This window comes from Hemibagrus wyckioides, linkage group LG13, assembly GCF_019097595.1.
Source record: "Hemibagrus wyckioides isolate EC202008001 linkage group LG13, SWU_Hwy_1.0, whole genome shotgun sequence".
Lineage (NCBI taxonomy): Eukaryota > Metazoa > Chordata > Actinopteri > Siluriformes > Bagridae > Hemibagrus > Hemibagrus wyckioides.
The window spans coordinates 20,806,130-20,829,746 of record NC_080722.1 but is presented as its reverse complement, the minus strand read 5'-3'; the positions used below and the strand labels follow the sequence as shown (position 1 = coordinate 20,829,746).

Sequence of the window (23,617 nt, the reverse complement as noted above, 5' to 3'; positions counted from 1 at the left end):
AATATTGGGTTAAAAAAAACCCAAATGAAATACAAAATAAAACAAAAAAAATAAAATCCATAAAAAAAGTGTTAAATATAGAGTGTAAAATATCTACAAGAAAAAGAAAAGAAAGAAAAAAAAAACTGAAATGAAATGTGTGAATTATTGACCTTTTTTCCTCATGTACATGTGGTGGACTTTCCTGTCGCCGTATTTGGGCTGACGGATGCCGCAGTTGGACAGAGAGTTACGAGCGTGATCGGGGTTCATCCCGAAGTTCAGGTGATGACTGGGGTGAGTCATGGCCAGCTGAGGTGGAGAAGAAATGCAGGAATGGATGGAGGGAACAAAGAGAACTGATAAGATAAAAAATGGAATCGATACTCTATCATCGTTATTAATGTTTCATATAACAAAGAAAGCGAACCCTGGCTAGCTGAGGAGCAGGAGAGAACGGAGAGAACAGAGAGGAGGGAGAGGGGGGAAAAAACAGTCAGAGGATAGAAATGAGAAAGAAAAAAGGAACCGAAAAGAAAAGAGAACGAAAAGCAAGGGAAAGCTTTACATTTGCGTGTGCTTAATAAAACGCAATGTAATATTTATTCTGGAAAGAATCCAAACATAAATAAGAACTGGGAATAAAGAAGGAAACAAGTAAGAAGAGAAATGAGAAAGGAAGCGTGAAAAACAGAAAATAGTTGAACACAGAAAAGAGGAAAGGACTAAACAGGAAGGAAATGACAAAGAAAACATTAAAATTACAGGGAAGGAACAAAAGACGGAAGTGGGGAAGGAAATGAGGAAAGATAAAAAGGAAAAAAAAACAAAAGCAGAGAAAACAAATGCGATATGAAAAAAGAAATGAAAGACAACAGGAAACAAATAGGAAAGAAGGAATTAAAGAGGAAGGAAGAGACCAAGAAAAGAAAAAGAATGGATAGAAACCAGGGGAAAAACAAGGGAGAAAAAAAGGAGGAAAGAGAAAAAGTTAAAAATGTGTGTTGACCTGCAGGAGGCATCGCTCTTTAAACATGTAACCTATCAGTTTATCCAGGTGCATCAGACACTGGTGGTAACGAATGTGGTGGGTCAGAACCGGGAGCATCATTGCGTGCTGCAAAACACACACACACACACACACACACACACAGGATTACTGCGCAGACAGACAATCGAAAACAAGACAGAAGAGAGAATTCAATCAGCGCTTCATTATTTATTAAGAGGTCTTCTGATGGAGAGACACATCAAAGTGTGAAACACACACACACACACACACACATTTCACTCTGACACACATTAATTTCCAGAAAAACACCAGCACTGAATTTCTTTTCATCTATTTTTCGCTTGTTCTAGTCTTCTATTTGTTAGTGTGTGTGTGTGTGTTATTTCTTTTAAACGTTAGCCAAGGAATTATGCGGAAACACAAATTAAAGCAGAAACTTACAGTAAGTGATTGTAAGTAACCTGCAGTAAATAATCATGACCATGCGAGTTTGTACCTGGCAGACGTCGGATCGTATCCCGGTTTTCCAAAAGCCTTGGCTGCTGAGTTCCACAGTCACTTCCCTCCTCATCGTGTTCTTCTGCCTGATCTTTTGCAGAGCTTCCTGCACACACACACACAAAAACACACACAAACACACACCAGTCCTTTCTTAAACCACTTATCTCAAGCGTGTGTGTGTGCATATATATGAAGCTATACGGTAACCATAGTTAGCTGCATACATGTGTAATGTTAGCTTCACACACTGACACATTTTATTTCCCACTCAAAACATTGACAAACAGCGGGGACACCACATTAGTGCAACTTTCAAGTAGGAAAAAGGAAGTCGAGATGAGTCGAGTCGAGAGCACCAGCCCAAACACTGCTAATGTGAGGAGACACATGTGGAAGGGGGCGGAGCTTCCAGGGGGTCTGTTCTAAAAAGGGCTCTTAATACCTACACAACTGCCAATCATTCCATGCTCATCTGCAGTTTATATCAGGAAACAAAAGACGACATATTTTTAAAAGATAACTCGTCCTCTTGTTAAAATGCGTAAGGTTTTGGGACACCCCTCCAAATGATTGAATTTGAGTGTTGTTTTTCAGGTGTTGGCTCGGCCCTTTAGTTCCAGTGAAAGGAACTCTTAATGCTTCAGCATACCAAGACATTTTGGATAATTTCATGCTCCCAGCTATGTGGGAACAGTTTGGGGATGACCCCTTCCTGTTCCAACATGACTGCACACCAGTGCACAAAGCAAGGTCCATAAAGACATGGATGAGTGAGTTTGGTGTGGAGGAACTTGACTGGCCTGCACAGACTCCTGACCTCAACCTGATAGAACACCTTCGGGATGAATTAGAGTGGAGACTATGGAATATGGAGTTGATCCACCCTTTGCAGCTATAACAGCCTCAACTCTACTGGGAAGGCTTTCCACAAGGTTTAGGAATGTGTTTATGGAAATTTTTGACCATTCCTGTAGAAGTGCATTTTTTTTTTTTTTAGATCAGGCACTGATGTAGGACAAGAAGGCCTGGCTCACAGTTTCTGTTTTAATTCATCCCAAAGATGTTCTATCAGGTTGTGTTCCTCCACACCAAACTCTCTCATCCATGTCTTTATGGACCTTGCTTTGTGCACTGGTGTGCAGTCATGTTGGAACAGGAAGTGGTCATCCCCAAACTGTACCCATAAAGCTGAGAGCATGAAATTGTGCAAAATGTCTTGGTATGCTGAAGCATTAAGAGTTCCTTTCACTGGAACTAAGGGGCCGAGCCCAACCCCTGAATTCAACGATTTGCAGGAGCATTCCAAAACTTTTGGCAATATAGTGTATATACACACCATAACAGCAGGCGTTCATGTTGTTGTGTGTAGCATGTGACACATGCACCAGCAACAAGCTAGCACGATCTACTGCACTATCCACTAAACACACGCTCTATGAAATGGACGACTGCCTGATCAGTGCCCTGACTAGGAAGCCTATCTCTTTAGTTATATAATTCTGATCCATAAAGCTTGGTTTCCTTTTTTCTATGGCTGTTTTTCTGACTGAAAAACAAAAAACAATTTTTGGGGAAAAAAACAAAAACAAAAAACCACACAGCTCATCTTATTTGGTTTCAGAAATTGTTCCTGAAAACAAAAAGAAACAAAGATGTCGTGAGCGTGATGTACTATTGTGAGCGTTTGAGCAGTGGATGAATCGGACCAGACGTGCACAAACAACGTATTAGATCTATTAAGGGAGCTGGACTAGCATCATCACTAGTCATGGTGTGTGCGCACACACAAACACACACGCACCTAAATCATGCATCCAACAGGTAATGAGGAGTTAAGTCTCATTAGCAGTAATTTGGATTTTTAACACCGTTCAGCATCACATCATTAGCCTGAGGAGATCAGGTCAGTGGGTAACAGGTACAGGGTGTAATTTTAGCCTGAAACAGAACTCAGAATCTGATCTCCTGCAGCCGTACATCACACACTGAGAATTTTAAACCTTCTTCAGTGTGTGAGTGTGTGTGTGTTTGTGTGTTGCACAAGCTCCTTCATCTATTTATATTTACTTATCAGTCCTGTGTCTATGGTCAAGACTTAGTGCTTAGTGTTGGCATAAGTAAACTGCTCACACACACACACACAAACACACCTGCTTGTTAAAATATGGCGATTGCATGCATCAGAATTTGGTGTCAGCTCATCAATTTGAGAATCTGTGTAAATGAGGAACGTACTGGACCGAGTCCTGACACTGGTTTCCTCTCGTATGTTGTTCTACAAACAGTGTTTTTCTACCAAAGAGGGGGCACAATTTCCAAATCTCACTCTCCCACACCTCCCACACCTCGCTGTCACACTTCCTTCAGTCGCGCATTCTGTTTGTTCGTGCCGGCTGTCAGCGGGAGACTGCAAATTACCCATGAGTCTTAGGACTGGGACTCCAGTTAGGGAATCAGAACAAAGGCATGCATACAAGTTTGAGGCATCAAACAAAACACACACACACACACACGCACACACACAGCCTCTGGAGACAGCAACTAGTGTGTACCTGCAGAGTGTGAAGGAACATGAGTTGCTGAAACGAGTACAAGTGAACACCCAGCTCTCTCTGCAGGGGGGAGGGGGAAGGTGAGGAGGGATCACCTTATCGTCTCGCTAGCTTAGTGCTAATGACTAGCCGCACAACTCAAAACATCAAGGGCTGCATCTCGATTGCTCGGGCTCAGATCTACTTAGTACATCAGCCAGAACACACACAGAATCCCTCTAATGAGGTTGTGTGTGTTTGCGAGAAGGTCAGAAAACAGCAAGCCGTTACGGGTTTGAAATAAGCTAAACAAGTGTACACACACACACACACACACACACCCTACCTCTCTCTGTGTGAGCTTCTGCTTGTCGATCTGTTTCACTTTGGGGCTGTTAGCCAGCAGGTGGCGCAGCTTCACATAGCTTTTCCACAGCTTCTGGTATCTGCAGAAGGTATTCACAGTATGACTCATTAAAAACATATTTCATACATTTCACAAACAAACAGTATTTCATGAGGGTCTGCTCTCAGCCAGTCATAACACACTGTAGTTCTCTCAGCCAATCAGAACACACTGTAGTCATCTCAGCCAATCAGGACACAATGCACTGCTCTCAGCCAATCAGGACACACTATAGTCCTCTCAGCCAGTCAGAACACACTGTAGTCCTCTCAGCCAATTAGAACACACTGGTCACCTCTCAGCCAATCAAAACACACTGTAGTCCTTTCAGCCAATCAGAACACATTGTAGTCATCTCAGCCAATCAGAACACACTGTAGTCCTCTCAGCCAATCAAAACACACAAACAAACAGTATTTCATGAGGGTCTGCTCTCAGCCAGTCATAACACACTGTACTCCTCTCAGCCAATCAAATCACTCTGTAGTCCTCTCAGCTAATCAGGACACAGTATAGTCCTCTCAGCCAATCGGAACACACTGTAGTCCTCTCAGCCAATTACAACACACTGGTCACCTCTCAGCCAATCAGAACACAATGCACGCCTCTCATAATATCAGGACACATTGTAGTACTCTCAGCCAATCAGAACACACTGTAGTCCTCTCAGCCAATCAGGACACACTGTAGTCCTCTCAGCCAATCAGGACACACTGTAGTCCTCTCAGCCAATCAGGACACACTGTAGTCCTCTCAGCCAATCAGGACACACTGTAGTCCTCTCAGCCAATCAGGACACACTGTAGTCCTCTCAGCCAATCAGGACACACTGTAGTCCTCTCAGCCAATCAGGACACACTGTAGTCCTCTCAGCCAATCAGGACACACTGTAGTCCTCTCAGCCAATCAGGACACACTGTAGTCCTCTCAGCCAATCAGGACACACTGTAGTCCTCTCAGCCAATCAGGACACACTGTAGTCCTCTCAGCCAATCAGGACACACTGTAGTCCTCTCAGCCAATCAGGACACACTGTAGTCCTCTCAGCCAATCAGGACACACTGTAGTCCTCTCAGCCAATCAGGACACACTGTACTCCTCTCAGCATATCAGAAAACACTGTAGTCCTCTCGGCAAATCAGGACACACTGTAGTCCTCTCAGCCAATCAGAACACACTGTTCACCTCTCAGCCAATCAGAACACACTGTATTCCTCTCAGCCAATCAAAACACACTGTACTCCTCTCAGCATATCAGAACACACTGTATGCCTCTCAGCCAATCAGAAAACACTGTACTCCTCTCAGCCAATCAGAACACACTGTACCCCTCTCAGCCAATCAGGACACACTGTACTCCTCTCAGACAATCAGGACACACTTTTATTAGGTATAGTATTTCGTTTTCTCAGCAACAACCTCTCTCTGTCTCTCTCTCTCTCTTAATCTCTGTCTCTCTGGACAATATAATGAAGTCCCTGCTGTCCATCCACACATTTGTCATCTAAGCCTAATTGAACACACACACACACACAATCAGGAGCTCATCAGCACCATTCATTAATATCATAATATCATGTTATTTAGTGTTAATTATAACTATGATAATTATCACTGTCCTTACAGTTCTGTGTCATTTGGTAGTTTGACACCTGAATCCTCTCTGTGTGTAAAGCAGAATTAATCACACAATCCTTTACAGAGCTTCACTGATGATTCACAGTGTTCAGAAGGTAGCCATGTGTCAGCTGGAATAAAGCCTGTGATTTACTTCAGCAGTACAGACTAATTCATCATTCACAGCTTCCACATACACAGGCTGAGGAGCAGAAATCTAACCTTCACATCCAGCATACATGTCCTGAAAACCATCTATAAACCAATCAGAATCCAGAATTCAACTGTGGTGTGGTCAGAAGTAAGTCACACACGGAATGAGAACGATTACTACCTTCAACTGATATTCAAATATAACAGTGTTCAATATTAAAACCCTAAAATAACCAGATAATGACGACAGGAAATGAGATATTAACGAGATAGTTAAGGTGAACTAATTAAGCGACATTAAGTAACACCTTGAGATAACTTGAACTGATGACACGCTATCATAAAATAAGATCAATCGAACACGTGGAAAAAATGAGATAATGAGATAAAGGAGAATAATGACATTGTAAAGTTAACACAAATTAATTACATTATACTGTATAAAAAAACAAATATATCAAAATAAGATAATTGCACATCTTCAAAAACGAGATAATGAAATAACTCCATTTTAAAATGAGATAACTCGAGAATAAAAAAATATACTGCATCTTGAAATGATGAGATAATACTAGAAATAATGATAGATCTTGAATTAACCTAATGCTTTGAAATAATGATATGCTGAAGAAAAAACAATGAGATAACTCATTCTAACAGTCAGTATCTTGAAACGACAAGATAACTCCGAAGTAGTCCACAGCTTAAAATAATGAGAGAACTTGGAAATAATGAGATCCTGGAATAACAACAATGAAATATTGACCTCTAGATATAACAAGAAACAGAACATCTGCAGGACAAAATAATGAGAATATCAATTTAATATAACAATATACTATCTTGGAAAAACGAGATAATAAGTTGACAACAATTCAACGTTATTCATTAGGCCCTAATCAGTCTTATGACAGTTTTTAGCAAAAAGTGTGTGTGTGGGTCCGCTTATCCCTTGCACCGTATTGCACTGAAATTGCTCAGTTCCAGTAGGGCAAAAAATAATTGGACATGTCCCAAACGAAAGAATGTGACAAACACTGAAAAAAAATGACGCTCTGTATCGACTCGCTCGAGAGCCGCTGGTTGTGTTTATCTGGTCTCAAAAGGCCAAAGCCTGCTGTCTATTCTTAGATCAGAACACACACACACACACACACACACACAGAGCACACTTTGAGGCTGAAATATTATGGTATCACACCTGATCTCTTCTTTAAATCATCATCAGTCACACACACACACAAATTATTATCGGACCTCAAATAAAAGACGTTATAATCACGCTGATTAAAACAGTAATTTTTTGATCCAACATCGCCATCTGTTGGCCAACATTTGAAGTGTGTGTGTGTGTTTCACGCTGCTTCTTTAGACTTTCTATTTTCCCATTTGCTCACTTTTATTTATGATCATATTTAGATGAGATTAGATTAGATTTGTACTTGTGGACCTCTGACATGCGGCGGTTTGTGTGTAACTGTTCACCAGGTCATACAGCTAGCTGTCATGTTAGTGTGCTACCATTATGAACGTGTTATATATGATGACTACTCTTGATTTATTGTTACACCGGCTACTATGTTAGTTCTTTAAACACACACACCAAAAGAGAGACACACTTACTGAGGGTCTCCGGCGTAGCTGAGTTGAGCCGGGCGGATTCCGAAATGGACGATGATTGGGAACGTGATGACGTTCGGGTTAAACTGTTCCCGATCCAACTGGTCTATCCTCACCGAGCTGGGTTTCTGTTACACACACACACACAATGACAATACTATTTAGGTGCTATTAATTCATAGGTGCTCTGTACATACACATGTGATCTGAGGTAAATACTACAAGCTACCAAGCTGTGACTCTGTGTGTGTGTGTGTGTGTGTGTGTCCCACTTGTGTGTCGTACCATGCCGGGGTTAGTAACGATCATTCCTTTACACTCCTCTGCGTATTTCTGCCATTCAAGCTCCTCCCACTGTAGCATGTTAGCGATCTCCTCCTCTGGAACGAGTGGCTTGTTACTGCGCAGCAGATACAACAGAACCTGGTGCATAGACAACACTTCTTTACCGCCATCTGAAACACACACACACACACAAACACAAACACAAACACACACACAGTCATGGAAGACTAGCAAGAGGAGGCAATAGTTCTTTAATAGAGTAGAGAAATGTTTTCACAAGTCTGCTGGAAGTAAGAGGAAGGGAGAAGAGAGAGATGAAGAAGAGGATGAAGAAAGAGAAAAGAAGGAAAGATGACCAAAAGAAAGAAAGAGAAACTTCTTGCATGAAGTCAAGAAGGTCAGGAGGAATAACGGAAGGCAGAGAGTTGAAAGGGAATAAAGGATTAGATGAAAGAAGGAAATTTGTATGGCACGAGGATGACAAGAAGAAATAAAGTCCAGACAGAAGGTGAAAGTACCAGAAGGAAGGATAGAAGTCCTTAAAAGGAAGCGGAATTACCAGAAAGAAGAAAGAGAAGAGGAAGGATGAGAGAATAAAGAGAAAGAGGACACAGGAAGAAGGGATGAGCATTAAATAAACAGCAAAAAAAGACAATAAGACAAGGTTCACAGGAGGGAAGAATGGATGACCAGAAGGATGGAAAGAAGACGGAAAGAAGGGAAGAAGGAAAGGAGAAAGCAGGAAACCTGAGAGAAGAGAGCAGGAGGGGGGGGTCTGAGAAGTCTGAGAAAGGTGGAAAGAAGGGAAGAAGGAAGGGAAGGAGAAAGCAGGAAACCTGAGAGAAAGGGGGAGAGAAGGGAAGAAGGAAGGAAAAGAGAAAGCAGGAAACCTGACAGAAAGGGTGACAGAAGGGAATAAGGAAGGAAAGGACAGGAGGAAGGATGTAAAGTAAGGAGAGAAAGTGCTGACCTGGTAAGAATCGCACGAAGCGAGGCATGAAGTGAAACCTCTGGCAGGCGGAAGTCTCCGTTTCGTCTGGACCTGTGAGAAACATCGCACGAGTTTATGCCACAGAGCTCTGTTCTGATTGGTCAGAAGCACAGATCTACAGACTCGACATTCGGGTACCTGTGAGGTTCCAGTCGTACAGCTCTAGGATGTCCTGGAAGAGGTATGAGGAGAAAAGCTCCAGACCTTTCACACAGTAGTTCTACACACACACACACACACACACACAGTGTTAGATAATAAATGAAAAGAGAATAGAGGAAAAGGAGGAAGCTGTTGGTGGTATAGTGCAGACTGACCTCAGGAGCCATTTCCTCTATGAAGTGGATGGTGTAATCAATGTTGAAGCGAATCACTCTGCACAGCGGGATCTGAGGAGACAATTTTAATCACAATCAGAATTAATTATGCAGTATGTGCGCTTGTGTTCATCAATCACTGATCTCCACTGTTCCCGTCTACCAATCACTGATCTTCACTGTTCCCGTCTACCAATCACTGATCTCCACTGTTCCTGTCCACCGATCTTCACTGTTCCCTTCCACCAATCACTGATGTTTACTGGTTCCCCCGACAAATCACTGATCTCCACTGTTCCCTTCCACCAATCACTGATCTCCACTGTTCCCTTCCACCAATCACTGATCTCCACTGTTCCTGTCCACCAATCACTGATCTCCACTGTTCCTGTCCACCGATCTTCACTGTTCCCTTCCACCAATCACTGATGTTTACTGGTTCCCCCGACAAATCACTGATCTCCACTGTTCCCTTCCACCAATCACTGATCTCCACTGTTCCCTTCCACCAATCACTGATCTCCACTGTTCCTGTCCACCAATCTTCACTGTTCCCGTCCACCAATCACTAATCTTCACTGTTCCCGTCCACCAATCACTAATCTTCACTGTTCCCGTCCACCAATCACTAATCTTCACTGTTCCCGTCCACCAATCACTAATCTTCACTGTTCCCGTCCACCAATCACTAATCTTCACTGTTCCCGTCCACCAATCACTAATCTTCACTGTTCCCGTCCACCAATCACTGATCTCCACTGTTCCTGTCCACCAATCTTCACTGTTCCTGTCCACCAATCACTAATCTTCACTGTTCCCTTCCACCAATCACTAATCTTCACTGTTCCCGTCCACCAATCACTAATCTTCACTGTTCCCGTCCACCAATCACTGATCTTCACTGTTCCCGTCCACCAATCACTGATCTTCACTGTTCCCGTCCACCAATCACTGATCTTCACTGTTCCCGTCCACCAATCACTGATCTTCACTGTTCCCGTCCACCAATCACTGATCTTCACTGTTCCCGTCCACCAATCACTGATCTTCACTGTTCCCGTCCACCAATCACTGATCTTCACTGTTCCCGTCCACCAATCACTGATCTCTAATGTTTCTGTCCACCTATGTGTTGATTATGCTTTGTGTTCTTACGTTAGTGAGAGGAGCGTGCGAGAAGAGAGAAAATCCTTCAAACAGGTACTCGTGATCATCATACTCGATTACTGTCGGCCGGTCCGTCTGAGAGAGAGAGAGAGAGAGAGAGAAAGAGAGAGAGAGAGAGAGAGAGAGAGAGAGAGATGATGATGATGGCGGCGACAGAGTGGGGCAGAATAAAAGTCTAAAGCTCTGCTGCATCGTTCTCGTTAAACTAACCCCCTCATCAGCGAGTAGCTGAACAGCATTGTGGGTAATGTCAGTGAGCTGTCAAAGGACATTTAAACTTATACTCAATTTTATTCAGTTAACTCAAATGAATGTATGGGTGCCATTTAAAGAAGAAAAATTATGATTTTATATAGTTATAGTATTATTTATTACATTTCTATTATCTCTATTTTGCTAGTTTTTCTACATTTTGCTTTTTTTTATTTCTTTTTATTATAAAATCTTTTAATAAAAAAAAAACTTTTAAAAGCTGCTAATATGATTATTAGAACAAAACTATACTTTAAAGTATACTTTAAAAGGAGCATTGTAGTTATTAACATTACATCATTCTGGTCATCTGTTTATCTTTAGCTCAGGAATGATGATGTCACAGATGGTCTCTTTTCTTCTTCTGATCACCTTCCTAGTAGATATGGTTTGTCCCAGTCATTTTTATCGCTATTTGCAGTTTCGGTAATATGTTCAACAGGTTGTTTCTGACTATAGTCTGGAAAAAGGAGTCACGTTATCGGTCAACCTCTGGTCAGAATACACAGCTGTTCCAGCAGTGCAAGACTTCAATGAATTTAGTTCAAAATTCTACACACTATAAGTCAAACCACGAGCTCCATCCAGCAGAGTCTCTAATTTGTGATCAGTGTCAGGGTGCGGAGGGAACCTTATCTCCCCCAGGGTTTCACAGATGGCTTGCTGAGATGGTCTCTGACTTACATCTTGAGAAAATACGGTTTAATGAAGGTCTGGGGTTCCTTTCTCCAACATTTACATGACAGTGGAATTTGACATTTAAGTGATACTATGATTTCTACACTGATTTCTATCCCCCTTTTTGTGATTTATCATTTTCCTTTCTAAATTATTTAGGCATTTATGTCATTTGGCCTCTGATATATTCTGAATACATCACTGCACGCTCTGCCCTGGACTGACTGTGTGATACTATTTGTTCATGACCTCATCTTATGACCGTGATATACTTTGTTTTGTCCTGGACATTCTTTCTGTTCTGTTTTGATGAACATGTGCCGAACACAGACACTCACTGACCATTATTTAAATGACCATTATCATAATAAACTCACCAAACTGCCAGCGAAAGCGGAAGTAAATTTTGAAGTGCTATTGCTATTCATTCATGGTCTCTGTGTGGTTCCTTTGGCAAAAAGCTTCCCTGATATCAGTAGAGGCAGCGGCAGCAGCATGGCTCAGGCTTCTTCTCAGAGTGTACCCGAAAATTCTTTATGTATTTACTTATTTAGTTTTTGTTTTCGCGAAAGGGAAAAGAAAGGAGACTGTATGAATAAATAAAGAGCTCTGACTCACCAGGAAGTTAGTGGGTGGAGACACAGTGATTCTGTAATGGAAGAGTTTGCCAGCGTTGTTGTTCATTGGACGACACGGTTTCACCATCTACACCATTCGCATAGAATAAAAAACAGTAACAATAGTGTAAGTGTTGAATATGATGAGATCTCTCAGAAATGATCGCTCTCACTAACGCTTTCCTACAGACAGAAAGGGTTATTGCACACAAAAAAAGAGGCGCAATTGGGTGTAGTGATCGTATCGATTATCATGCTCGCTCTTCCAAATGGAACAAACTTTATCTCAGAAGTTTCTTTTAATCTTGAATTCCATCACTAGCTAGTGTATATGCACACACCTACTCTACAATGCTATACACTAAATACATCAACAAACACACTCACCTTTTCCCCGGGGTAAATACTGTGCCGGATTCCTGTGCGTCTGGCTTTAGCACTGCACTTACACAGCGGGCCGTCGTTCATCTTCAGGACAGACCCCAAAAAAATGAAAAAATTTAAAAACAATTAATACACACATGGTCCTGGATCCGTACTGGATTTCAACACCATAACAGGACAAATGTACCAGGAGGATGTTTTTATACACACACACACCAGCAACACTGTTCAAACTGCAGAGACGATAAATTGTGCAGTTTGATTATAACCAACAATTCAAGAATATAGTATGATAACTATTATTATTATTATTATTAATTAATAATAATAATAATAATAATAATAAGGTAGTTACAGGTTGGTAAATTATAACTGACAAAATTCAATAATACAGTATAATAATAATAATAATAATAATAATAATAATAATAATAATAATAATGTAGTAGCAGGTGGGTAAATAAGTAAGTAAATAAGTTGCTAGGGAGGTTAAGTATGCGAGCAGATAAGTAGGCGAGGATGCATGGAAATTAGTATGCACATAAGCATGTGTCTATTATTAATTAACTATCCTTTTTAAATAAATAAACCATCAGCACAAACTATACATGCTGTAAATATGTAAATATTGTGTGAATATTCATGTTGAGGCATTAGAGAAGAGTCAAACAACAACAATTAACACATTAATGCTCATTATACCGGTGAGGTGCTGAATTCTGGATTCTGATTGGTCAGAAGGTACCGATTCATTCTCCATAACAGCAAATAAGTTAAAGTGCTTGTTCTAGTATGTCACTGTTTTTATAGTAACAGCTCCGTCCTGTGAGGTGTGAACACTGTGTGTGTGTGTGTGTGTGTGTGTGTACAGACCTGTCCCGGGTCGTTGTACCACAGCTCATCGTGCAGCCGGTCAGGGTGTGCTTTCTTACGCTTGATCTCAGCGATCACATCAAACACCTCCGAGTCAGAGCTGCTGGAGCAACTGCTGTCCCCGTCTGAGTCACACTCCGAGTCACTCGAGCTCTCGTCTGCAACAAACACACACGATGAGTGCTTCAGCTACTGAACCAGAATTGACATTAAACCTTTAACACCAATAACACTATAGTCTTGGATTCTGTAAACAGGTGTGCAAGTAGACAAAATGATGAATTAGTGAATTATTATTTAATACTGATGTAATTATAATCCTGAAATAAATATTTGTTAATAATAGAAGTTTTTAAATGTGAATGCTAGTAAACAGAAGGCTGCATGTAGGTGGATGGAGACCTACAGTAATGTGTAGCAAGTACACAGGATAGGTAGCATGCAAGGAGTTCAGTAAGTGAGTGTTCAAGGAGGCATGCTGTTAAATAGGGGTATGCTGATGACAGCACACACACAGGTAAGGGTGCAAGTGCACCAGTAAGGCAGTATGCATGCATTCATACAGTATGTATGATATTATGCAAATTCCTTATTATTATTTGGGGCTATGTGTCTTCACTAGACTCTGAGTGTTTCCTGTACTTCAAGTGTCAGTGTGTGAAAGAGAGAACTGTACCGTGGTCCAGGTCCAGCTTGGTTTTGGGTGGTTCCCACTTGGGGCGGGAGGATTTGGCACGTTCCTGTCGCCGTCCGAGTTCCTCCTCAAATCGCTCGTACAGGTCCCTCAGTTTACTCGTCCCCACTACTGTCGAGTCGCCCTGGGGAGAGAGAGAGGGAGGGAGGAGTTCAGGAAGGAAAATGAACAGTCCTGGCTGGAGTAGGTTAAAATAAAAATTGTTAAAAGAAAAAGACACTAACTAGAGTCTGTCACTGGAGTAAACAAATAGCTGAGTAGCTAAATATCTTGATGTATTATATTGCAAAAAGTTTTGCAACGTTTGCCTTTACATGCACATGAACTTTAATGACATCCCGTTCTTAATCCGTAGGGTTTAATATGGAGTTGGCCCACCCTGTGCAGCTATAACAGCTTCAACTCTTCTGGGAAGGCTTTCCGCAAGGTTTAGGAGAGTGTTTATGGGAATTTTTTACCATTCCTCTAAAAGTGCATTTGTGAGGTCAGGCACTGATGCTGGACGAGAAGGTCTGGCTCGCAATTAGCGCGCCAAAATAACTATTGACTCTGCAGAAGGTTGGTGACTTCTGCACACTGTGCACCTCAGCATGCACTGACCTCACCCTGTGATTTTACATGGCCTACCACTTCATTGACGGAGTTTCTGTTGTTCTTAATTGCTTCCACTTTGTTATAATACCACTAACAGTCGGCTGTGGAATATTTAGTAGTGAGGAAATTTCACAGATGGACTTACTGCACAGGTGGTAACCTATCACAGTTCCACGCTGGAATTCACTGAGCTCCTGAGAGCAACACATTCTTTCACAAATGTTTGTAGAAGCAGTCTGCATGCCTAGGTGCTTGATTTTATATACCTGTGACCATGGAAGTGATTGGAACACCCGAATTCAATGATCTGGAGGGGTGTCCAAAAAATGTTGGCAATATAGTGTATGTAGCTAGTAGATATGTGGAATTAGATAAAGCATTTATAACATTACCACTTGGTCCATGGGGTCATTGGAATAGTAGTTCTCGGCATGAGTGCAGCGAATCCATGCCGGCTTCAGTAACTCTTCCTCGTCTTCATCCTCAGTCTCTTTGTAGCCTCTTTCTCTGTTTCCTCCGGCTGTCTCCACCCTCCTCTCCCTCTCCTTCTCCCTGTCCCGCTCTCTTTCTCTGTCTCTGTCCCTTTCTCGCTCTCTGTCTCGGTCCTCCTCCATTCGTCCACGTTTCCTCTCTCTGCTTCCTGAACGGCTGCGAGCTCGTTTCCTGTGTCGGTCAGGTGGAGGAGAGCTTCTGCTGTCCCGGTGACGATAGCGCTCCCTGAGCAAAATAATAAGGTTACTGCTGGTAGAGTAACATCGCTCTGTACACTAACTGACTTTCAGTAACTGAGTGAATGCCAGGTTAGAAGCAGGTAATGACACATGTTATGAATGTGACTGGTCGACTTGCCCACCTGCTGCGCTCTCGGCTCCGGTGTCTCGGGGGGGACCGGGTCCTCTCGTTCTCTGACCGGTACCGCCCTCCCTCCTGTCGTCTCCTGTCCGGACTCCGCCCTCGATCCCGCCGCTCTCCGTGCCCGCTGTACCCGCTGTACCCGTAGCTTTTGTGACGTCGTGTCCGCTCGGGAGACTTGTCACTCTTGAAGTGATGGAAATGTTCCATAGGCTTGAAGGAACCAGATTCAGAGGCGGGGTAGAAATTAGGGGGTAGAGGGGGTAGGTGGGGCTGAGGGGGGTAATTCATGGAGTAGGGAGGCTGAAAAGGTACAGAAGGAGGCATCGTGGGTGGAGGAGGAGGAGGTGGGACATAAGGGTATGAGCCCTGAGAAGGAGCGGGGCTGCCTCCAGGGACAGGCAAAGGGGGAGGGGGAAAACTAGGGGGTTCTGGGAAGCCCTGGTGAAGAGGAGGAGGAGGGTGTGGAGGAAAAGGTGGGCGCAAGGGGCACTGTGGTCCCTGTGGGGGCACTGAGACAGGGTAGGGAGGGAATTCGGGACGAGGCGCCATGTTGGGCGTGTAGGTGCTGGTACACTGAGGGCTGTAGGTGGAGCAGTGAGGTGTTGAGGGGTCATAGGGGTACGGCGGGGGCACGGAGGGCGCAAGAGGTTGAGGAGGGGGCAAACGGAGGGGGACAGGGGGGTAATTCTGAGGGGGAGGACGGCCTCGTGGACATCCACGTCCAGGATGAAAGGACATGATCTGAAACAAGGCCAGAAAATGAAGACTATTGCACAGATACGACTCAGAGGGCAATTTGTGTAATACGTCATTATTTCACCCTTTGTGGTGCACCATGTTCTAGGTCAGTCCACTTGAAATTAGGAAACTGAGTCCCCATTAGACATAAAGTGTGCACTATGTAGGGCCCTACTACAGGTTACGTACTGTAAGCACCTATTCCATACCCAACTGTAGTGCACTTCCAAAGGGAACAAGGAAAGCATTCATGGCTCCCTATTGGATGAAGAGTGCACTTCTGAGGAAGCATTACACCCTTTATAGTGCACTTATGTTAAGGGACACACAGTGTACTATGTATGATGGACATAAGACACAACATTGGATATATAATCCCTTTGTAATACACTACATAGTGCATATATGTACGATACAAGGATGAGAGAAACTATTCTCTATTGGACAACTAGTGCACTACATGGAGTGCAGAAACTATTGGAACTGGGTTTAGGGAACTAGATTCCTAAACCCTTCCCTGTTGGAGATATTTAGCATCCTACGTAGTGCACAGGGAATGATAAATAAAATGAGAAATAGGCTTTTTAGAATTAGATTTCAGAGTCAGCGGGAAATCAGAAAAATCCAATGTAAATAACATATATAAATCTAAACACCCCCCCAAACCCGTTAACATCCAGTGTGTGCCTACCTGCGCGTGCTAGCCGCTAATCAAGCTAAATGTGCTAACAGGACAAAATCTCATCGGAGTCGAACCGGAAGCAACACGAGGAAATATAAACAAATGAAATGATGAAAAGAAATAAATAATACAGATTTTACATTTAAATTCGTGTAACCATGTATAAATAAATACAGTTAGCTCTTATAGAGGATCCGGGTTCCTAGAGGTCCTCATCTAAACACCAAGCAAAAGTCGTATCCTATATCACTTCCTATACTCTAAATAGGTGTACTACATAGGGCACACTCTAACTCATCTACACCTTCCCTAGGGCACTAGATATCGAGTAATGAATCCGTTTGGGATACAGCCTGTGGTTTTTACTCGACAAGCTCAAAAAGATAGAGCACAGTTTGGCCAATCAGATCGAGGCATGTCTACATCAGCCAATAAACGTTGAGGACGCGTGTCCGTCGTTAAATCGCGTCAACTGGACACACTATGTGGTGATAAAAGCGCTCCTACAGCGCGGTCCTGCTGTTTTCGTGCTTTAAAACAAACCGTGGCCTGTTGTTACCCCGAGATATTATCTCATTATTTCGAAGTACTGTCTCTTTACCTTAATACATTGTTATTTTAACTTAATATTTCATTATTCCAAGATATCACATGGTTACGTGACTTATAGATCGTGATAAATAGATGGTGGTTGTCATGGTAACGCTTTTATTCAGGGCGTTTGAGCCGCCATTCAATAAATCAGTTAAAAAACTGCAAGATCACTCCAGACTTATAAACTGATCTAAATCCTGTGACTAGAGACTGGTTTACCGAGGTTGCAGTATTCATCGAATTAAGAATGGTCAAATTTGCATATCTCATGAATATTCATAGAACCTGCTAAAGCGCCTGTGTTTGAAACCAAGGAAACACACTACACACAGATCTTTCCCTCCTTTTTTAATTTCCCTCTTTACAGATTGAAAAACCACAATGTTAAAAATGTTTCTTCAGGTGTCAGAGGTAATGCTCATTCACACGCCCACACACACACACACACACACACACACACACGCACGCACACGCACACAACCCCAATAATAATGCCATGATGTCCACCATTGCAATAAAAACAATACTCACTCATGTACAAAATGATTTGGGTGCAAGATTCCCACCATGAGCTCTTCATCAAGATCGTTGCACAACAAAAATAAAAGGACAATAACAAAGGGGAGGAGGGAAAAGTGGTGCACGCACCACCCACCACCGAAACAACCTCATAGCTGTTTATTGTGTTTTAAAAATGAGCCTCGAGACATGAATCAGGTTAGTATTTTCATAAAATATGGATAAACCAGACAGGAAGTGAAAGAGTGAGAGAGGAAGTGCTAGCTTATATGATTTCTTTAGGAAATAATGATCAAAAACATAATCTCTGAAGGGATCATCATCACTATAAATGCCAGGTGCTCGTCTCTGGCCTCTCTGCATCTCTGTCTGGACCCTTTGCTACCAGAATGAATCAGTGAATCAGTTGCAGCATTTGCCTGTGGAGCTCTGGTGGGCGGAGTCTTGGAGGTCCACGCCTGTTCGGCCCCGCCCACTGGCTCCACCTCCCCCAGCTTGAGGCTCATTCTTCGGCAGCTTCTTCGCTGTAGGAAGGAGAAGAGCATGTTTAAGAATTGCAAATGAGCATCAGCATCAGCTTTTAGCCAATCAGATTCTCTGATCCAACAAGCCCGATAAGAGGCAGAGATAACACTTTATCTGCTCAGCAAATCAAACGATCACATAGCAATACACTGATCAGGCATAACATTAAGAGCAGTGAGAGGTGAAGTGAATAACACTGATGATCTCCTCATCATGGCACCTGTTAGTGGGTGGGATATATTAGGCAGCAAGTGAACATTTTGCCCTCAAAGTTGATGTATTAGAAGCAGGAAAAATGGACAAGCGTAAGGATTTGAGCGAGTTTGACAAGGGCCAAATTGTGATGGCTAGACCACTGGATCAGAGCATCTCCAAAACTGCAGCTCTTGTGGGGTGTTCCTGATCTGCAGTGGTCAGTATCTATCAAAAGTGGTCCAAGGAAGGAACAGTGGTGAACCGGTGACAGGGTCATGGGTGCCCAAGGCTCATCGATGCACCTGAAACCTCTTCAGCAGTTTAAGCAGTAGCTTGTCTGTTGGATCGGACCACACAGGACATCCTTCGCTCCCCACGTGCATCAATGAGCCTTGGCCGCCCATGACCCTGTGGCTGGTTCATCACTGTTCCTTCCATGGAAGTTAATGCTGGTTCTGAGAGAAAGGTGTCAGAATACACAGTGCATAACGGGTCAGGGCTGATTTGGCGGCAAAAGGGAGATCAACATAATATTAGGCAGGTGGTCATAATGTTATGTCTGGTCAGTGTATGTGTCTATGTGCGTCAGTCAAGTACAGAGTGAATAAAGCTGAGGTTTGTGATTAACTGATGGGATTTAATTTAAGCTCTGCCCTTAGTTGACTCTTTTCCTTTTCATACTAGGAAAGACTTATGTACAGCAATGATCAGCAAAGTGTGCATATAAAATTTTCTAAAATGGCTTTGGTTGGCATTGTGTGTGTGTTTTTACTTACCAATGGCCATAAAAATCTCGTTGACGTTCATGGCGGTTTTGGCCGAAGTCTCCATGAACAGCAGGCCGTTATCATCAGCATATGCCTGCGCTTCCTGTTCCGATTCACACATCACAATGTTAATGGAAGTTTTTCAATCGGACACAACTGACACACTCACACTCACATATATATGTATATATACACACTTACACACCTGGAAATCAACAGCTCTCTTGTTAGTGAGGTCAGCTTTGTTTCCAGACAGGGCGATGACAATGTTGGGACTCGCCTGTTTCTGCAGCTCATTCACCCAGTTTTTTGCTCGTGCAAATGTGTCCTGCACACACACACACACACACACACACACAGCGAGAGACTGAGAAAGTGATTGAGACAGAGAGACAGTGAATGGGTGTGTGAATGAGTGAATGTGGGAACGAGTGGGTGATTAAAGTAATATACAGTGCTCAGTGTAAATGAGTACACCCCCTTTGAAAAGTACCATTTTAAACAATATCTCAATGAACACAAAAACAATCTCCAAAATGTTGACAAAACTAAGTTTTATAACATCTGTTTAACTGTTAATAATATAACATTTTAGAATACAAATGTCTAATTTAAGAAGAATTCAACCACATGCGAGTCTAATTATTCATTACACAGGTGTCCAGCAGACAGTGGACTATAAAAGGGCGTTTCATCTTTGCCATGCTACCAAAGATGAAGACTACTAGGACTCTGGAGTGATGAGACCAAGATAAATGTTTTTGGAACTGATGCAACGGTGAGGAAAACAAAGAAAAATGCATGGTGCCTACAGTGAAACATGGTGGTGGCAGTGTCCTTATGTGGGGCTGCATGAGTGCTGCTGGTGTCGGGGCGCTGCATTTCACTGAGGGTATCATGAATTCACAGATCTACTGCTCTATACTGAAAGAGAAGGTGCTACCATCACTCCGTGCCCTTGGTCGTCGTTCACTTTTCAAACATGACAATGATCATAAACACACATCTAAGGCCACTGTTGGATTTCTGAAGAAGAACAGGGTGAAAGTGATTCAGTGGCCAAGTATGTCTCCTGATCTGAACCCAATCGAACACCTGTGGGGAATTCTGAAGAGACAAGTTCAGCATCACTCTCCATCCAGCATCCAGTCTCTAAAAGAGGTCATTATTGAAGAATGGAAAAAGATAAATGTTGCAAAATGTCACCAACTTGTTCATTCCATGCCTAGAAGACTTGGTGCTATCATTAAAAATCATGGAGGCCATGCAAAGTACTAGATGTAGTAGTTTTTGTTGTGGGGTGTACTCATTTTTACATCACCCTAATTTGAGTAAAACTGAAAAATGTGTAATCTAAGTTATATTATTACCCTTTCTTTCATGTTATAAGTTAAACAGATGTTATATTAAACTTAATCTTGTCAACATTTTGGAGATTGTTTTTGTGTTCATTGAGATATTGTTTAAAATGGTACTTGTACTCATTTAAGCTGAGCACGGTACGTTCTCCCATTGAAAAAAAAATTATTTCATCAATATTTTATATTCAGATGTAAGTGTCAGGGACATAAAAAATCTTTTTCATGTGTAATTTCAGTAGAAAACTATAACACAAACATGTACACCTAAAAAGAAACAAGCTGATTTATTTGAATATCCTGCCCTGACCGCTATTAAGAATGCAAATATATTCAGATCACATGACTGTAAAAGCACGTGACCAAACAAAGACAGCGTGTCGGATATTTCCCAAGAACACTCTGAGTAAAAGTTTGATACTCAGACAGATAGTTGAAAACGTGTACAGCTGGTTACAGGACGAACACAAAACACGCTTCACTGAGCAGACGTGTGTCTTCTACTTCTGTTGTAGGAGGTTGGAGGAGCAGCTGCACGCCTCATTTTCACTCAATCTGTGACTTTTTTATTGTTTCAACTTAATACGAGAATCCAGTGAGTGAGTGCGTGAGTGAGTGTGTGAGTGAGCGAGTAAGTGTGTGAGCGAGTGAGTGAGTGTGTGAGTGAGCGAGTAAGTGTGTGAGCGAGTGAGTGAGTCTGTGAGTTAGCAAGTGTGTGAGCGAGTGAGTGAGTCTGTGAGTTAGCAAGTGTGTGAGCGAGTGAGTGAGTCTGTGAGTTAGCAAGTGTGTGAGCGAGTGAGTGAGTCTGTGAGTTAGCAAGTGTGTGAGTGAGTGAGCGAGTGAGTGAGCGAGTGTGTGAGTGAGTGAGCGAGTGAGTGAGCGAGTGTGTGAGCGAGTGTGTGAGCGAGTGTGTGAGCGAGTGTGTGAGTGAGTGAATGAGTGAGTGAATGAGTGAGTGAGTGAGCGAGTGTGTGAGTGAGCGAGCGAGCGAATGAGTGAGTGTGTGAGTGAATGAGTGAGCGAGTGTGTGAGTGAATGAGTGAGCGAGTGAGTGAGTGAATGAGTGAGTACGTGAGTGTATGAGTGAGCGAGTGTGAGTGAATGAGTGAGCGAGTGAGTGAATGAGTGAGTGTATGAGTGAGCGAGTGAGTGTGTGAGTGAATGAGTGAGTGTATGAGTGAGTGAATGAGTGAGCGAGTGAGTGAATGAGTGAGTGTGTGAGTGAATGTGTGAGTGAGTGTGTGAGTGAATGAGTGAGCGAGTGTGTGAGTGAGTGTGTGAGTGAATGAGTGAGCGAGTGTGTGAGTGAATGAGTGAGTGTGAGTGAATGAGTGAGCGAGTGTGTGAGTGAGTGTGTGAGTGAATGAGTGAGTGTGTGAGTGAATGAGTGAGCGAGTGTGTGAGTGAGTGTGTGAGTGAATGAGTGAGCGAGTGTGTGAGTGAGTGAGTGTGTGAGTGAATGAGTGAGCGAGTGAGTGAGTGAATGAGTGAGTGTGTGAGTGAATGAGTGAGTGAATGAGTGAGTGTGTGAGTGAATGAGTGAGCGAGTGTGTGAGTGAGTGAGTGAGTGAGTGAGTGAGTGTGTGAGTGAATGAGTGAGCGAGTGTGTGAGTGAATGAGTGAGCGAGTGTGTGAGTGAATGAGTGAGCGAGTGTGTGAGTGAGTGAGTGTGTGAGTGAATGAGTGTGTGAGTGAATGAGTGAGCGAGTGTGTGAGTGAATGAGTGAGCGAGTGTGTGAGTGTGTGAGTGAATGAGTGAGCGAGTGTGTGAGTGAGTGTGTGAGTGAATGAGTGAGCGAGTGAATGAGTGAGCGAGTGTGTGAGTGAGCGAGTGTGTGAGTGAATGAGTGAGCGAGTGAGTGAGTGAGTGAGTGAATGAGTGTGTGAGTGTGTGAGTGTGTGAGTGAGTGTGTGAGTGAATGAGTGAGCGAGTGTGTGAATGAGTGAGCGAGTGTGTGAGTGAATGAGTGAGCGAGTGTGTGAGTGAATGAGTGAGCGAGTGAATGAGTGAGCGAGTGTGTGAGTGAATGAGTGAGCGAGTGTGTGAGTGAATGAGTGAGCGAGTGTGTGAGTGAATGAGTGAGCGAGTGTGTGAGTGAATGAGTGAGCGAGTGTGTGAGTGAGTGAGTGAGCGAGTGTGTGAGTGAGTGAGTGAGCGAGTGTGTGAGTGAGTGAGTGAGCGAGCGTGTGAGTGAGCGAGTGCGCGAGTGTGTGAGTGAGCGAGTGTGTGAGTGAATGAGTGCGCGAGTGTGTGAGTGAGCGAGTGTGTGAGTGAATGAGTGAGCGAGTGTGTGAGTGAATGAGTGAGCGAGTGTGTGAGTGAATGAGTGAGCGAGTGTGTGAGTGAATGAGTGAGCGAGTGTGTGAGTGAATGAGTGAGCGAGTGTGTGAGTGAGTGAGTGAGCGAGTGTGTGAGTGAGTGAGTGAGCGAGTGTGTGAGTGAGTGAGTGAGCGAGCGTGTGAGTGAGCGAGTGTGTGAGTGAATGAGTGCGCGAGTGTGTGAGTGAGCGAGTGTGTGAGTGAATGAGTGAGCGAGTGTGTGAGTGAATGAGTGAGCGAGTGAATGAGTGAGCGAGTGTGTGAGTGAATGAGTGAGCGAGTGTGTGAGTGAATGAGTGAGCGAGTGTGTGAGTGAGTGAGTGAGCGAGTGTGTGAGTGAGTGAGTGAGCGAGCGTGTGAGTGAGCGAGCGTGTGAGTGAATGAGTGAGCGAGT

At 43.2% G+C, this 23,617-nt stretch overlaps 2 protein-coding genes across 5 annotated transcripts in view; both read right to left on the bottom strand.

The window, feature by feature from the left end:
• The window catches only part of drosha (drosha ribonuclease III), a 54,713-nt gene extending 37,496 nt beyond the window's left edge, over nt 1-17,217 (bottom strand). For 2 of the 3 annotated variants that reach the window (XM_058405441.1, XM_058405442.1), the window contains exons 1-17: nt 16,956-17,217; nt 15,525-16,267; nt 15,064-15,388; nt 14,060-14,201; nt 13,384-13,541; nt 12,514-12,594; nt 12,128-12,214; nt 10,568-10,654; nt 9,413-9,484; nt 9,234-9,315; nt 9,075-9,146; nt 8,105-8,274; nt 7,823-7,947; nt 4,370-4,469; nt 1,488-1,595; nt 989-1,096; nt 153-291 (exon numbers count right to left, since the gene is read on the bottom strand). In XM_058405441.1, the coding sequence (XP_058261424.1) occupies nt 153-291; nt 989-1,096; nt 1,488-1,595; nt 4,370-4,469; nt 7,823-7,947; nt 8,105-8,274; nt 9,075-9,146; nt 9,234-9,315; nt 9,413-9,484; nt 10,568-10,654; nt 12,128-12,214; nt 12,514-12,594; nt 13,384-13,541; nt 14,060-14,201; nt 15,064-15,388; nt 15,525-16,264 (2,596 nt within the window). In that variant the 5' untranslated portion in view covers nt 16,265-16,267; nt 16,956-17,217. The remainder of the gene's footprint in view (nt 1-152; nt 292-988; nt 1,097-1,487; nt 1,596-4,369; nt 4,470-7,822; nt 7,948-8,104; nt 8,275-9,074; nt 9,147-9,233; nt 9,316-9,412; nt 9,485-10,567; nt 10,655-12,127; nt 12,215-12,513; nt 12,595-13,383; nt 13,542-14,059; nt 14,202-15,063; nt 15,389-15,524; nt 16,268-16,955) is intronic. The other variant, XM_058405439.1, reaches the window with a different exon arrangement.
• Nucleotides 17,218-17,871: 654 nt separating this feature from the next.
• LOC131363163 (ras-related protein Rab-5C-like) overlaps nt 17,872-23,617 on the bottom strand; it is an 11,334-nt gene continuing 5,588 nt past the window's right edge. For both annotated transcript variants that reach the window (XM_058405451.1, XM_058405449.1), the window contains exons 4-6: nt 19,752-19,874; nt 19,556-19,649; nt 17,872-18,583 (exon numbers count right to left, since the gene is read on the bottom strand). In XM_058405451.1, coding sequence (XP_058261434.1) covers nt 18,462-18,583; nt 19,556-19,649; nt 19,752-19,874 — 339 coding nt within the window. In that variant the 3' untranslated portion in view covers nt 17,872-18,461. The remainder of the gene's footprint in view (nt 18,584-19,555; nt 19,650-19,751; nt 19,875-23,617) is intronic.